The sequence below is a fragment of the Castor canadensis genome, chromosome 10 (assembly GCF_047511655.1).
Source record: "Castor canadensis chromosome 10, mCasCan1.hap1v2, whole genome shotgun sequence".
Classification (NCBI taxonomy): Eukaryota; Metazoa; Chordata; class Mammalia; order Rodentia; family Castoridae; genus Castor; species Castor canadensis.
The window spans coordinates 32,141,139-32,157,146 of NC_133395.1; the positions used below are offsets into that span (position 1 = coordinate 32,141,139).

General features: G+C 33.2%; 1 protein-coding gene across 14 annotated transcripts in view; it reads left to right on the plus strand.

Annotated features, from left to right (window-relative positions):
• Window positions 1-16,008, plus strand: part of Mycbp2 (MYC binding protein 2) — a 257,047-nt gene that overhangs the window by 116,495 nt on the left and 124,544 nt on the right. For all 14 annotated transcript variants that reach the window (XM_074043187.1, XM_074043188.1, XM_074043191.1 and 11 more), the window contains 7 exons: window positions 120-203; window positions 1,026-1,122; window positions 5,153-5,345; window positions 5,832-6,106; window positions 9,192-9,413; window positions 12,787-12,978; window positions 15,131-15,337. In XM_074043187.1, coding sequence (XP_073899288.1) covers window positions 120-203; window positions 1,026-1,122; window positions 5,153-5,345; window positions 5,832-6,106; window positions 9,192-9,413; window positions 12,787-12,978; window positions 15,131-15,337 — 1,270 coding nt within the window. The remainder of the gene's footprint in view (window positions 1-119; window positions 204-1,025; window positions 1,123-5,152; window positions 5,346-5,831; window positions 6,107-9,191; window positions 9,414-12,786; window positions 12,979-15,130; window positions 15,338-16,008) is intronic.

Here is a 16,008-nt window from a genome sequence, read left to right on the forward strand (position 1 = left end):
TTGTTATAAAAAGAAATTTTCTTTAACATAGGATTTGAATACACAATTATTAAGTTCCTTATTTCCTTTAATGACTCTTAGATCATGTCATTTTTGTTTCATATGCTTTCTCTTCTTAGGGTTGTTTTCCAGTTTAAGAGTTCAAAGAAATCAAATAATGGTACAGATGTTAATGCTGGTCAGATACCTCAATTGTTGTACAGGTATTAAACATATCTATAGTTAATTTATATGAATTAGTCTCTTGTATACTGAAGTAGAGTCATAAAATATGTGGTATAATAAGGTAAAAATTATTGAAGCATTTAGCAAATTTTAATATTCTAGAAAAAATTAGCTAATTTCACATTGATATTAATTCAGGCAACAGTTTGTACATTTTAAAGCATTTTTTACTTTAGACTTAATTTTAAATTTTGCCTAAATTTCTCAGATTATCTGTTTTATGCCAATAGAAATATTTTCATAATAATAATTTATAATAGCAATATTTAACATAAAGAGTTTTAACTAGTTCCCAGCAATTCAGATGTGTGGAGGTCTGTGACGATGTATGTCTATGTCTGTTTCTTTATTACTGCAATATTAGAATAAAGAATTCAAATAAACAGAAACTTCATTTTTCCTGAGAAGCTATTTTGTTTGATTTTATGTAATTTATTACAGCTGTTGTTTGTAATACGTAGTTTTATGACCACAATATTGCACTGGACTACTGCTTGAATAACTTTTCAGTAGTAGCATTGCAAGAGAAAATAACTTTTATATATTCCTCAATAGATAATATATGTTTTCTAATCAGAGAAGAAAACATCTACATTCTTGCAAAAGTCAGGCTTAAACTGCTCACATGCTAAAAACTTTGTTTAACATTGGAAAATGTTTCAAAAACGCTTCATATTGGCATCTTGTCAGGTCCCCAAAATTTTACAGCTTAATTATTTCACTATTTCATGATGTGTGTTTTAGAAAGAAAATTTTCATTGCACTTTCACTACTACTTTACATATATCTACTCCTTGCAGGCTTCCAACCAGTGATGGCAGTGCATCTAAAGGCAAACAACAAACCAGTGAACCTGTGCATGTTTTAAAGAGATCTTTTGCAAGAACTGTCTCAGCGGTAAGCAGTTTTCTTTTAAATTTCAGCTTTTCTGTTCAGTGTTCAATTTCAGTTCTAAGAGTGTATATTGCATAACTTGGTAAACTCAAATCTAATATTTATATTCTAGGCAAAGATAATATGTACTTTAAATAATGAAAGGTAGCAAAGCTTTGGCTTTGCTACCTGTGAAATAACTGGCAGCTTTTCTAATAAGTCATGTATGAATGCATATGCAAAAGACATTACAAAATGAAGGACCCAAGAACTATTACTTTAATACTTGAGAACTTAAGTAGAAGAGCAATCACGATCTCTAGCAATAAAGGAAATGCAAATTAAAGCCACGCTAAGATTCCACCTCAACCCTGTTAGAATAGCCATCATCAGCAACACCACCACCAACAGGTGTTGGCGAGGATGCAGGGAAAAAGGAACCCTCTTACACTGTTGGTGGGAATGTAGACTAGTACAACCACTCTGGAAAAAAATTTGGAGGCTACTTAAAAAGCTGGACATCGATCTACCATTTGATCCAGCAATACCACTCTTGGGGATATACCCAAAAGACTGTGACACAGGTTACTCCATAGGCACCTGCACACCCATGTTTATTGCGGCACTATTCACAATAGCCAAGTTATGGAAACAGCCAAGATGCCCCAGCACTGACGAATGGATTAAGAAAATGTGGTATCTATACACAATGGAATTTTTTGCAGCCATGAAGAAGAACGAAATGTTATCATTCGCTGGTAAATGGATGGAATTGGAGAACATCATTCTGAGTGAGGTTAGCCTGGCTCAAAAAACCAAAAATCGTATGTTCTCCCTCATATGTGGACATTAGATCAAGGGCAAACACAACAAGGGGATTAGACTATGAGCACATGATAAAAGCGAGAGCACACAAGGGAGGGGTGAGGATAGGTAAGACACCTAAAAAACTAGATAGCATTTGTTGCCCTTAACGCAGGGAAACTAAAGCAGATACCTTAAAGCAACTGAGGCCAATAGGAAAAGGGGAACAGGTACTAGAGAAAAGGTTAGATCAAAAAGAATTAACCCAGAAGGTAACACCCACGCACAGGAAATCAATGTGAGTCAATGCCCTGTATAGCTATCCTTATCTCAACCAGCAATAACCCTTGTTCCTTCCTATTATTGCTTATACTCTCTCTACAACAAAATTAGAAATAAGGGCAAAATAGTTTCTGCTGGGTATTGGGGGGGAGAGAGGGAGGGGGCGGAGTGGGTGGTAAGGGAGGGGGTGGGGGCAGGGGGGAGAAATGAACCAAGCCTTGTATGCACATATGAATAATAAAAGAAAAATGAAAAAAAAAAGTAGAAGAGCAGTTTATATAAGAATTTTGGTGAGCTTGTGATCATGCTCACTTTCCTTTAAAGATGCACAACACTGTGGGGTTACCAGAGCAGAATGCAAAGTCAGCATGGTGTAACTGAAAGATAGCCATATCTCCACCAGGAAGTCTGGGTTAATTTCTTGGTCTCTCGTGTATTGGGGATTCTTATGCAAGTTACCTAAGTTACATTATGACATTGTTATGGATCTCTAATAAGACAAGGGGTAGAAAGTGCTCTCTGAATTATAAGGCTCTGTACAAATATGATTTATTAACGTAGCTAGTATCTTATGTTGGTAAAATGCTTAGGAAGAATGGGGTATTTTTCCTCCTTTTTAAAATCTCATCACAGAATTAAAATGTGCTTCATAGGAATGGGATAGAGTAGGGATGAAACTGTACATATATACTTTCCCCATTCCTTTGTTATCTCTATATATACCTACAGTTTCTATTATATATATCTTTCGAGACCACAAACAAACTTATGTAACTTGTATTCAGTATGTTATACAACATTTTCATTTGTTTTTTATGATACAGTTCTCATCTTTTTAAAAAACTTAGAGCATACACCATGGATAACTTTCTGTTAGTACATTTGGCTCTTTCTCAGTCTTTTCTGTTTGCATATTATCCCATAGGATGACTATATTATTTATTCAACTCTATTTCTATCAAAGAAACAGCATGATTTCATTTTTTACTGTTAAATTTTTCTTCATGAGAAGAAAAATTTGGTTATTGTTGTACTTATGTGCATAATTCTACTAAAACTTTGTGCATTTAAATTTTGATTTTTTTTTTTTTCAAATTGAGATATAGTAGTTTTCAGAGAATATGCTTTGAATAAGAGACTGTAAGAACTTTGGCTCCTTCGTACTTTTTTTTGGGTGTGTGGTACATGGGTTTGAACTCAGGGTCTACACCTTGAGTCATTCTACCAGCCCTTTTTGTTTTTTTTTCCAGTTTTGTGAAGGGTTTTTTCCAGATAGGGTCTCACAAAGTATTTGCCTGGGCTGGCTTTGAACTGCGATTCTCCTGATTGCTATCTCTTGAGTAGGTAGAATTATAGGTGTGGCCACTGGCTCCCAGGTATCCCTTTAGTATGAGTCTGTTATCTTTTGTTTCAGATAGGGAACTTTTTTGTGTCTTTTTCAGTGACCTTTTTTTCTGTTCTTGAGAATTCTTTTATATTTATGTCTTAGGTGGTTTTATAAGGTCATTAAATAATTGCAATCTTTTATGTAAGAAACTTATTTAATCATTTCTTTAAAAGTTAAACTATAAATTCTATTTCTTCCTTTTTCCCAGTGGTGCTGGGGTTTGAACTCAGGGCTTGTGATTGCTATGCAAGGGCTCTACCACTTTAGCCATACTCTTCGCCCTTCTTGCTTTTAGTTTATTTTTCAGATAGAGTCTTGCTTTTGCCCAGGCCAGCCTCATACTGTGAGCCTATGTATACTTGCTACATAAACCTCCTTTGTAGCTGGGATCACAGACATGAACCACCACACCCAGCTTATTTGTTGAGATGGGGGTCTTGCTAACTTTTTGTCCAGGTTGGCCTTGAACCTTGATCCTCCTGATCTCTGCCTCCCCAATAGCTGGGATTACAGGTGTGAGCCACCACACTTTGCCCTAAATTCTTATTTTTTATTTACTATCACCGTGTCTGGAATATTGTAGAAATGGGTGAGCGAAGCACTCTGCTTTGAGATTCATGTAGTATCTGTCATTATGTAAGCATGATAAAACCTTCAGACCAGCTAGAACTTCGAGGAAAGTCTGCTCTATGTCCATATTCTAGCATTTTAAAGAATCCAAATGAAGATTTTTTTTTTTTTTTTGGCGGTACTAGGGTTTGAATTCAGCCTACACCTTGAGGCATTTCACCAGCCCTTTTTGTGAATGGTGTTTTGAGATAGGGTCTTGAGAACTGTTTGCCCAGGCTAGCTTTGAATTGAGATCCTCTTATCTCTGCCTCCTGAGTATCTAGGATTACAGGAGTGAGCCACCAGCTCCCGACAGAAGGTTTCTTCTTCCTCTTTTTTTTTTGGGGGGGGGTGGGTGAGCGGTACTGGGGTTTGAACTCAGGGCTTCACACTTGCTAAGCAGGCACTCTGCTACTCGAACCACTCCACCAGCCCTCCAAATAAGTTTTTTTTGTTTTTTTAGGATTTTCTTGTCCATTTTTGTCTTCTACTAAGTTGTTTGTCAAGAACTGGCTATAGTTTATTATAAGTTTTAATATATAGACATAAATTATTTGGCACTATCACTGATACTAATACTGAAATACTTCTCTTTTAATTATTTTACTATATTGACTATATAAAGTTTAAATTTTCTTTCAAATAAACATGTATTTATAAGTGTTTTTTATTCTTTCCCTTGTTTCTATAATAAAGTAGATAGGCTGGTACCAGGGAAACTTAAAAGTGTTTTTTAAAGTAGGTAAATATTGAAGAATGTTGTTTTTATAAATGCCTAATTACTTTACCTTTTTGTAAACTTCGAAGATACCCTATTGTCAATTTAGTAAATGAGTTATAATAGTATCTATTATTTGGGCTATCAAAACTCAGGAAAAAGTTTAAAGTTTTGGAATTGTATGTCAGTTATCTTCTGTTTGACTCAACTTGTGATATCATTTGAACTCATTGTTGTCCTATTCCTCATATTAGGAATGTTTTGAGTCATTGCTGAGTATTCTTCACTGGAGCTGGACCACCTTAGTCTTAGGAGTGGAAGAACTTAGAGGATTAAAAGGATTCCAGTTCACAGCTACACTTCTAGATTTAGAGAGACTGCGCTTTGTGGGTACCTGTTGTCTACGGTTATTGCGTGTCTATACCTGTGAAATTTACCCAGTATCAGGTATGATGAATTTTTTTAAATGCCTTTAGAAAGAAAACATTTGAGACATTGAAAAGCTTTAGGTAGAAATAACTAACAGTTTAAGATCTGGAGATGCTTTTAAGCTGTTCCTAAAATCAGGGGAGGATGTCAACTTGCTATATGATGTCTGTGTATTTGGTTATAAAGAGTAAAATAGATTGCATGTCATTCTGATAACAAAAAGTCATAGTGGGCTAAATTAAATACTCCAATAAAGTATTACTTTAGACAACTCCTGTTAAGTAGAAACATTTTGAACAACTAATTTGAACTTCAATACTGAAACCAGGCTTTATTTCCATTTAGACTTTAAAAAGAAATAATTTTAGAGCACATTTAATTACTAGATTGTTTTATTTCTAGGTTATGAGTATTTGTGACTTTAGTTATATAGTAGATTATGGAATTATATTATTTTCATGCATACTAAGTATTTTACTTAATTAGCAATTTTTTCCCTCAAAGCTACAGGAAAAGCAGTTGTAGAAGAAACTAGCAAATTAGCAGAGTGTATTGGAAAAACCAGAACTTTGTTAAGAAAAATCTTATCAGAAGGAGTTGATCACTGCATGGTGAAGTTGGATAATGATCCTCAGGGGTATCTCAGTCAACCCTTGAGTCTCCTTGAAGCTGTCCTTCAGGAGTGTCACAATACCTTCACTGCCTGTTTTCATTCCTTCTACCCCACTCCTGCATTACAGTGGGCTTGCCTTTGTGATCTACTCAATTGCTTGGATCAGGTAATTTAAGTTTGTAAAATGTCAGTTGAAAATCAGATACATTGCTTAATACTCTTCAAGAAAATAAATTGCAGTTGCCCCATTTCTTGAAAAGGTCAGTTATGAAATCAGTTTGGTAAATGTGACTTACATAATCTTAAGTTTAAAATTTGTTGTGTGTTTGCTTTATCATCTTTTAGTTATAAAATTGGCAGACACGTTTGCTTTTGTATCTCTAAGCAAGCGTGTGGGAAAGAGAGAACAATAGTGTGAAGCACAGCAACAAATGCCAGTCCTGGACCCCCACTTCAGAACGGGAAGGCAGGAGGTTGGGAGACCAGGCATGCTCACGCCATTCACTCAGGAGACAACCTAGCCTGCACAAATGTGTGCATCACTTCACAGACCTTCAAAAAACCTGGGGCAGAACCTGACAGAATTACAGGGAGGAAAAGACAAATTCATTGATATTTAGTCTTCAGTGCACCTCTTTCAGTAGTTAATGGAAAAACTAGACAAAAAAAAAAATCAGGCACAGAGGAATTGAACAATACTATCCACCTTCATCTACGTAACATTTAAACTAAAATATGCAATTGTAAACCTCAAAGTTCAAGTGGTAGAGCACCTGACTACCAGGCATGAGACCCCAAGTTCAAATCCCAGTAGCGCTAAAATATGCAATTGCATATTCAAGTACACATGGAATGTTTACCAGGATAGATTATATGCTAGAGCATAAATAAGTATTACTAAATTTTTAAAAATTAAAATTGTAAAGAATGTGGGTCTAGATCATAATAGAATTAAATTAGAAATCAGTTGTAAAAGATACTGATAAAAGCACCAAATACTTAGAAAATAGGCACTACTTTTAAATAACCAGTGACTCAAAAAAGAAATCATAAATTTTTAATAATTTCACATCAAAAGATAAAAGTCTGATGTTATAATTTGTGAGATGCAGCTAAAACATGGCTTAGAGAAATGTATACCCTTAAATACCTACAAAAGTAAAGAAGAAGTAAGTGTGTAAATTTTCATCTAAAGAAACCAGAAGGAAAACCAAATAAAGCCAAAAAGTATGAAGGAAGAAAATAATAAGGAGCAGGAACCAGTGAAGTAGAAAATTAGCAAAGCTAGAAGTTGTTTCTTTGAAGAAAACAAAGATATACTTTTAATAAGCTTAAGGGAAAAAGAAAAAAAAAATACCAATATCAGAAAGAAATGTCAAGAATATCACTGTTATTAAAATAATAAGAAAATATTATGGACAACTTTATGACAGCTTTAGAAGAAGTTGACAAATTACTTTAAAAATAAAACTTAACCCAAACTGACACACACTCAAGAAAATTACAAAATTCTCAGTTTCCTTATACTCATTAAAAAATTGAATTAACAAAAAGCATTCTTGCAATGAAAATTCCAGGCCCAGATATTATCATTTATGGATTCTGTTAAACATTTAGAAAGAAGTAATATCAATCTTTTATAAATTCTTTTAGAAAACGGAAGACAACATTTACAACTGATTTTATTATGTTAACTTTATACTGCCTGATACCAAAACCTAACAGATTCTACAAGGAAAAATATGCAGATGAATATCACTCAGAAACACAAAATGTCTTAAAAATATTACCAATTCAAATCTATAGTATAGGTAATATATCATCACTATATGAGATTTATCTTAGAAATGCAAAGTTTAACGTTCAAAAACAAATGGGATTCATATTAATTAAATAAGACAGCAAATCATATGTACTCTTAATAGTTAAAGAAAAAATATTTGACAGAATTAGTCAAATATTCACCTAGTTGTTACATTATTCAGTGATGAAAACTTGGCAAACTAAGATACAATGAAAATTCCTCAGTCTGATAAAGGATACCTGCAAAAAAACTATAGCTAGGTGACTACTAGGGGAACATCGTGATAGAGAAAGAGTAAGTACTAGGGGTTTAATCTGATTAAAGCACCATGTATACACATCGGAAACACCAAGGCAAAAAACCCTTTTGACCTATCAATATGTACGTAAAAATCCCTGATGGATAGGAAGGTAAAACAGGTTCTGTCTGAGGTCGGAACCAGTGAGAGAAGGGAGGACATAGTGAAAGGGTGAAGAAGGGTGAATATGGTAGCTATATTTTGTATTCAGGCATGAAAATAGAATAATGAAACCTGTTGAAATTGTTCCATGAGAGGGATTGGAGAATAAGGGAAAAGGATGGAGGGGGTGAATCTAATTAATATATAGTGTAAGCATATATGTAAATATCACAATGTATCCCCCCATACAACTCTTATATGCTAATCAAATTTCTTTAAAAAAATCTATAGCTAGCATCTTACTTAATGTTGAAATACTGAATGCTATCCTAAATTTGAAAACAAGGTGTAAGTGTTCTCACACTTCTATTTAACATACCAGAAGTCCTACCCTCACTTCTCTGAACCCTCCTCTGCCCTCCAATTCACTGTCGTCACCAAGATGTCTCAGACAACTTCGGATCCATGTAGGATATTTTACCACTTGATTTCCTGAAGTTAAGTTATTGCCTGGGCTAGCACATAACTTAATTCCTCTCTTACTCTCTATTGTACCAATGTGTTACGGTTTTTCCCTCCTTTGCTACAGAACAGGCTAGCTTCAGCAACATATAGAATATTGCTCTGCTTTTATGCCTGATTTTGTAACACAAATGTTTACAAAATGTGACTAAGTAATGTGTACATGATTTTTGTAAATTAGAATACCCTGTGTTCGTATTTCCCATTGAAAGTAGTGCTATAGTGAGGACTATGATTGTGAAGATATATAAATATCTAAACTTCCATTTACTGAAGAATTGGAAGCTGATTTTTCTAGACCATACTTTTATCCCTACCCTAATCTTCATTGCATAGTAACTTCAATAATTGTGTTTTAAAGTATTGATGTGATGTTATCCTATAATAAGACAACTTAATGTGACTAATTCACATACAATTTTGGTGTGATTTAAAAGGTTTCTTTTTCTTTTTATCTTTTGTATATCCAGAAACTTGGGTTATATTGATGCAGTATTTCTTTGGGGCATATTTTGTTTTTAAAAGGATATCCAGGAGGCAAACTTTAAGACATCAAGTAGCCGACTCCTTGCAGCTGTTATGTCAGCTCTGTGTCACACTTCTGTTAAGCTGACTTCTATTTTCCCTATTGCATATGATGGAGAAGTACTACTGCGATCAATTGTTAAGCAAGTTAGCACAGAGAATGACTCGACGCTAGTTCATCGTTTTCCCCTTTTGGTTGCACATATGGAAAAGCTCAGTCAGGTAGGTCTTTTCTGTTTTTAATTTTAAATTTCCAAAGATAAAATTCATAAAGAAATAAATTTTAAAATATCTTCTGTAAAATATTTTGGTGTGTTAAAATAAGTGCAGTAAAACAATAAACTTAGAAAACATTTTTTATTAGCTGCTTCTGGTTTATTAGAAAGCTCTATAGATAATTTCAGGTCTGTCACTCTTGTTACATTGTGTACATTCAAAAGGAAGAGAGAAGCTATATATGATTATCATTTTCACTTAGCTAATTTTTACTTCTAGTAGGTAAATGTAGGTAGCAATGCAGGGTAATCTCTGCTTCCTGTACCTTGACATGCAAAAGGCTCTCCTAATACTCCACATTCAAACTGAAGAGGAAAATGGAAGTCTCTAATGAAGGTGTTGTGTATATTAATGAATGAAAACTGCTCGGATGGTTTACCTTAAAAAATTCTGCAGAAAAATGTACATGTATGAAACTGTATGTGTATATGTATATATACACATATATATACACACTAACTACTTAATAAAAATGATAAGGGAACTAGAAAATAGAATAACTTTCCTAATTACAGTAATAATTTCATGTTGACAAAATTATGAAGAAAATTTCAATGACATAGAAATAAAAAAGGTTAAGTTTACAATAAGATGAAAACTTAAAGAGATTCAATATAGTATCATTGCAGAATTTGTATAGAAATAATAAAAATAAATATAAGAGCCAGCATGCAAAAAGTTTCATCCATACTCAGAATTAAATGTGAGGGGTCAATTTGTTTCCAGAAAATTAGGAGAAATTAATTTTTTCTTTTAAGTGTCTGTGCTGGTGAGATTATGGAAAAACATGTCAACCTTTCAGATTGCTCATGGCATTATAAAATTAGTCCAAATAAATCTTTCTTTCAATCTTTTAACAACTATTTATTGTGTACTTATTTACTCAATAAGTACACAATAATAAGTAATAATAAGTGAAAAAAAATCCAGCTTTTGAATTGGGGGTCTGTAAACTAGCCAGTGTATTTAGAAAATTCATTTCACTACTATGTACTATGAGGATTTTCATAAGCAACTAAGGAAACTGGAAGCCCAAAGCCATACATGTACTTTACTATAAAGAATATTTAGAAACCTTAATTAGAGCCTTGAATGTTCACTGCTAAGTGAAATAGCTGAATTGCAAAAATTAATAGAACATGGTTCAGCTATTACAAATATGTGTATTTACATTTAATACCAAATGTTTGAAATTAAATGGTTGTCTTTAAATTTAAAAATGTACATACACAATGGTGACTGTAAAATATGTGTGTAATAGGCTCCTGAGTGGAAGAGAATACTGAGAAATGAAAATAATGTATACCTGATGAAGTTAGGGGTAATCTGATGTTTTTCTTTAGGAATTTCCATTACTATTGTTATTTTAAAAAGTAAACACTTCTAAAAAATGTATGTGTGTATGTAATAAAAAATTTAAACTACTAACATATAGTGATTATTAATAGCTATAAAAATTGTGTGTATTTATGTATATAACCTGTGAAGATATATCCTGGTTAATATATGTTCTTCCACTGTCTTTTTAATAGACATTATAGTGTTCCATCATTTTGGTATATCATAATCAGTCATATACACACACACATGCACACACACACACACACACACACACACACACACACACACACACTTAGACTATTCCCAGAATTTCAGTATTTTAAACAATGCTGCTGCCTTATCATTACCTAAATTTTTTTGCCTAGTCAGAAATACTTTCCTAGTATAAATCTGCCAGTATAGAAAAATTCTAAGTTAAAGCAAAACTTGCTGAAGGTTTGTTACAAATTGCCAAGTACCCATTAAAAAGCTACTGTCACTTTGCATTTTCCACCAATAATGAGTGGTTTTTCTAAAATTTTAATAGCCAGTATGCACTACTTTTTTCTGTTCTTTTACAAATCATATTGACAAATCATTAAAATATTATTTGGGAGGATTCTTGTATTATTCATGGAGACTACTAATTAGAAATTAATCAGGTACAAATAAATAAATAACCTCCACACACACTCCCCTTTTTCCTACACCCCTAATGAAACTTTGTAAAATTATTGATTATGAAGTAAAATTGGGTATTGAGTTTTATCAACAGCTAACTTTCTGAGATGTTCCAGAAAGGGAAGTTTTTGGAGAATGGAAAGATACAAAGCATAAAAGAATTCAAGTTTTAATGAAATCACGAGGTGATTATTTTAAATCCAGAAAAACAAATTAGATTAGAAATTAACTATATGTTACAGTGATTTTATTCAAATGTTAATAGAAATACCTTAAATGTGAAGATTATCTCTATGTTGTGTTTGTTTTAAACTAAGGTTGTTATGTTAGAAGAGTGGCTTACAGTAATACTTATGATAATTTTAACTAAAAAATTGCCTCGTTTCCAAATGAATTGAAAGTATATCATTTACATATTTGATTTCTCCTCAGAAGAATGGTTTAACTTTAGACCCCTCTTCACCCTGCGATACTATGATTTTTATGAATCCTGTTGTGTATGTTGTAAAGCAATAATGAATATAATTATTGTGGAAAGCCTTGCTCAGAAGGCAAGAAGGTAGTTTTGATAATTGAATTATTGCAAGCAATTGCTCTGATATCACAGATGAAGTTGAGGCTCTATGAAAATACTGAAACTGGATCCCAAATTGTTTGATACCCTAGTCCATAGTGAAACTAAAAGGTTCATCCATTACTATGGCCTGCTGGTGAATCTGATTGCTCAAGAATTTCCCTGCTGGGTATCAGGTATAATATTTTCCATTTTTTTTTCTGGTATTTTTTTCCTTTGATTTTCAATGGGATTCTACTTTCTTATATTGTGATTTGGCAAAATGGAATTACTAGAGGTTGGAATTTTATCTCCTTTTGGAAAATGAATGAAGTAGCAGTTATAGCAATTATAAGACTGCCTAGGAATTACATATGTGCACAAAAGAATTATGTTGGAAAATTATTTTGTAAAGAGTATTTATACAGTTATTTTACCTCTAAATGTTTCAGAAATAATTGCCTCAGATTAAATAAAATCTTATCCAATAGAAAAGGAATTTTAAATGAGAATATTTTTTGTGATATAAGATTATGACTAAGACGTTAAATGAGAGAACATGTAAAAATGACTTAAAGATAATCAATTTACAAACACTGTGTAAATAATATGGTTCTTTTATGATACAGGGTTTAATAATTCAAAGAACTGATTCAGGTCTGGATCGTAAGGGTGTCATATAGAAAGACAAGATTTTGCAACTGAGTACTCATGTGAAAGGAAATAAGGTAATTCCATAACACTGTATGCTCTCATGTATCATAGAGTGAAGAGAATATCTCAGGGATGACAAGCTTCCGGGAAGTCCTAGAGAAAATGCTGGTTATTGTTGTGCTGCCAGTCAGGAACAGCCTGAGGAGAGAAAATGAACTCTTCTCCTTCCACCTGGTCTCTAACACCTGTGGATTACTGGCCAGCATTGTCAGTGAGCTGACAGCGTCAGCCCTGGGATCTGAGGTAATGAGCTACATTTTGAGACTGGATAAATAAGCACAGGTTTATATTTTCTACATATTTTGACTTTTAAAGTAGGTCAACACTTTTTCGTTGACACAGTACATTTTTTTCTTTGAAAACAAGTCCTTGAAATCCAACTTTTTTTTTTTGACTTCCTTATCTGCTTTTTTCTGCTTCTTCTCCCTCATCAGTTTACCAAGAATGTCACAGTAATAGAAAGTCTACATTTTCCTCTTAGACTGGGTTCTCATCTGCCCATTGCACAACCATCCCCCCAACTTACACTAATAAGAACGAAAATAGCTCCCATTGCTGGATGATGAGTATTGCTATGAAATCAAGCTACTACTAATAAGTACATGGTGTGGAAAAGGCAAACAGCCCTGCTCACTCAGTTGACAATAGGAAAATACATATGGAAAATTGTGTCTCACCTATATTTTAGTTTTTTAATTATGATAAAATACTCATAATGTAAACTATTATTCTAATTATTTTTATCTATACAGTTCAATGACAGCAAGTACATTCACTTCATGTAACTATCATTTAGCATTTTAAAAGCATCAAATATTATGTTTGAGAAAATCCCTTTGAAACATTTTTAAATGCCTTTCTATTTTGTAAAGTAAAATTACTTTTCTCTATTTCACTGCCTTCCTTTGTTCTGTAACTTTGGCTGGAGGCTTGACTCAAGTGGTAGAGTACCTGCCTAACCAAGCTCAAGGCCCTGAGTTCAGACTTCATCACCACCAAAAAAAAAAAAAAAATTCAAACTCTATAACTTATCGGAATGTTTTGATAGAATATGATGTTTCAGTTTCCTCCCCTAAACAGACTGTAGATTGGTTCTGAAACCCTTATTTTAATGTGAATATATCATTCAAATGATTTCTTGCCTAAGAACTTCTTTTCTCTATTTTACTTTTGCAATTCCTAGTCTTTCTTTGTTTTTTAACTTACACATTTATTTTAGAACCTATTCTGAATTAACCCATCCAACTTATACTTGTTACTGCTTCATCGTGACAGTGTAGCATTTAGAATTGCTGAATAATTACTTGGGCCTGAGCAAATTTTAGTGTTTCTTTCTAGGAAGCATTTCCTAGATTTATTGGTTAGCTTTGACTTTGGTCTAAGAGGCCATTGACACCTTTCCAAACAATGTTTATTTTTTAACTTTCATTCAATTTATGTTTCCCTTTTATACTAGACCCTAAAGGCTGAATCAAAAATCTATTACATGGGTCCACTTCCAGAGATTACAGAACGGTTATCTCCTGTGAACTTAGTTTCCTAATGAAAATGAATGCCAAAAATTGTATGGTGCCTAATATATGGCCTTGAGGGTTAGTTACCAAAGGTCCTGGTATAAATGTCCACATTTTGTTCTTTCTCAGAGAAGTTTGTAAATCTTGCTAGAATCATAAACTTCAACTGTGCCTTCTCAATCCTCCCAAATTTCTGTGCCCAACTTAGATTAGAAGCAGTTTCTACAAATAAAAAGGAAAGTTTCAAACTAAAATATGTTCTCTCATCTGCTCTAATGGATGTCTGTAACGTGTTGTGTGTGTGTGTGTACACATCTACTGAATGCTGTTACCATAAAAATATTATTGTGTGCATTAGTGGTATTCAAAGTTAGGAAACAGGCCATCTTATTTTCAAATAAAGTCTGTCTTGCAAACTCACAGATCAGAGAGAGGTGGTATAGTTGAAGAGAAGGAACTGTAAACCTACCTCTTTTTGCATACTTGTCTACAGAATTCCTAGAGTTCTGTGTCATAGAGTTAGAAAGTATGGTATATAGAATGCTAATTTTTTAGTATCTCTTTTCAAAGTGAGTAGTCACTCATGTTATTACTGTGATAACATAGAAGTTTGTAGTTTGGACATTATAAATTAAATGAAATGTTTAACTAAAAGAAGAAAATACTATCAAGTGACATTGATTTGTGAATTTAGAATGATAAAGTCTGGTTTTATTATGAGTTAATCTTTTAATAGAACATGCCTTCAGGAAGGCTTAACCCACTTATTAAATACAGTTTATTTTATCAGACTTCTTAGAAACCTTTAGGTAGTTTTGTTACAGGTGTTATTATTAATATTCAGGTGCAAACTCTGATGTAATTATGTGTGCTTTTTACAGGTTGATGGACTTAATTCTCTTCATTCTGTAAAAGCCAGTGCTAACCGATTCACAAAAACAAGTCAGGGAAGAAGTTGGAACACTGGGAATGGGTCCCCTGATGCAATCTGTTTTTCAGTAGACAAACCTGGAATAGTTGTGGTTGGTTTCTCTGTCTATGGAGGAGGTGGGATTCATGAATATGAATTAGAGGTGTTGGTTGATGATGTAAGTATCACTCTTATGGCATTCATCCTGCAGTATGTGCTGTGTATCAGGGCTTGTCATTTTCATAGTATGATGAGTACAAATCTTTGAGAGTTTAGCAGGTCACACATACATGGATAGCATTAAATCAAGAGTTATTTTACCTGATTATTTGTATGCTACCTTCGATCACTCCTGCCTGACATATATATTTGCATTTCAAAAGGACAAGATTTTTAACTGGAATTGAAAACTGCATATACCTTAAGCCTTTGATTGCAAGCCTTGAGTAATTTTTATTTTGCTGTTGTCACTTTTCATGAAAAAAGGAGTGTTCAAATGGATATTATTACCTCTGTCAGTGGTTAAGCAGTTTTGTCAGTTCTAATGTGAAGACTATATTTGATTGATTTAGTTACATTTTTACATGTTCTCAAAATTATTTAAAGTATCTAAGTTTTTGCAAAGTTTTATTAAGATGGGACAGAAAGATAGTATGTAAATCATTTCCTAATAATAGCAATGTGTCTATAACTTGATTGTTTTGAATATTAATTCATTAGGTTCTACAAGCCCTCTTACAAAGAAGTGGGATAGCTTTAAAACCTCAGATGAGAATTGTCCATTATGTTGTAATTTCTTTAATAAGTCAGATAAAAGTTAATAGTTTATAGTAACAAGAAGTGTTTTAA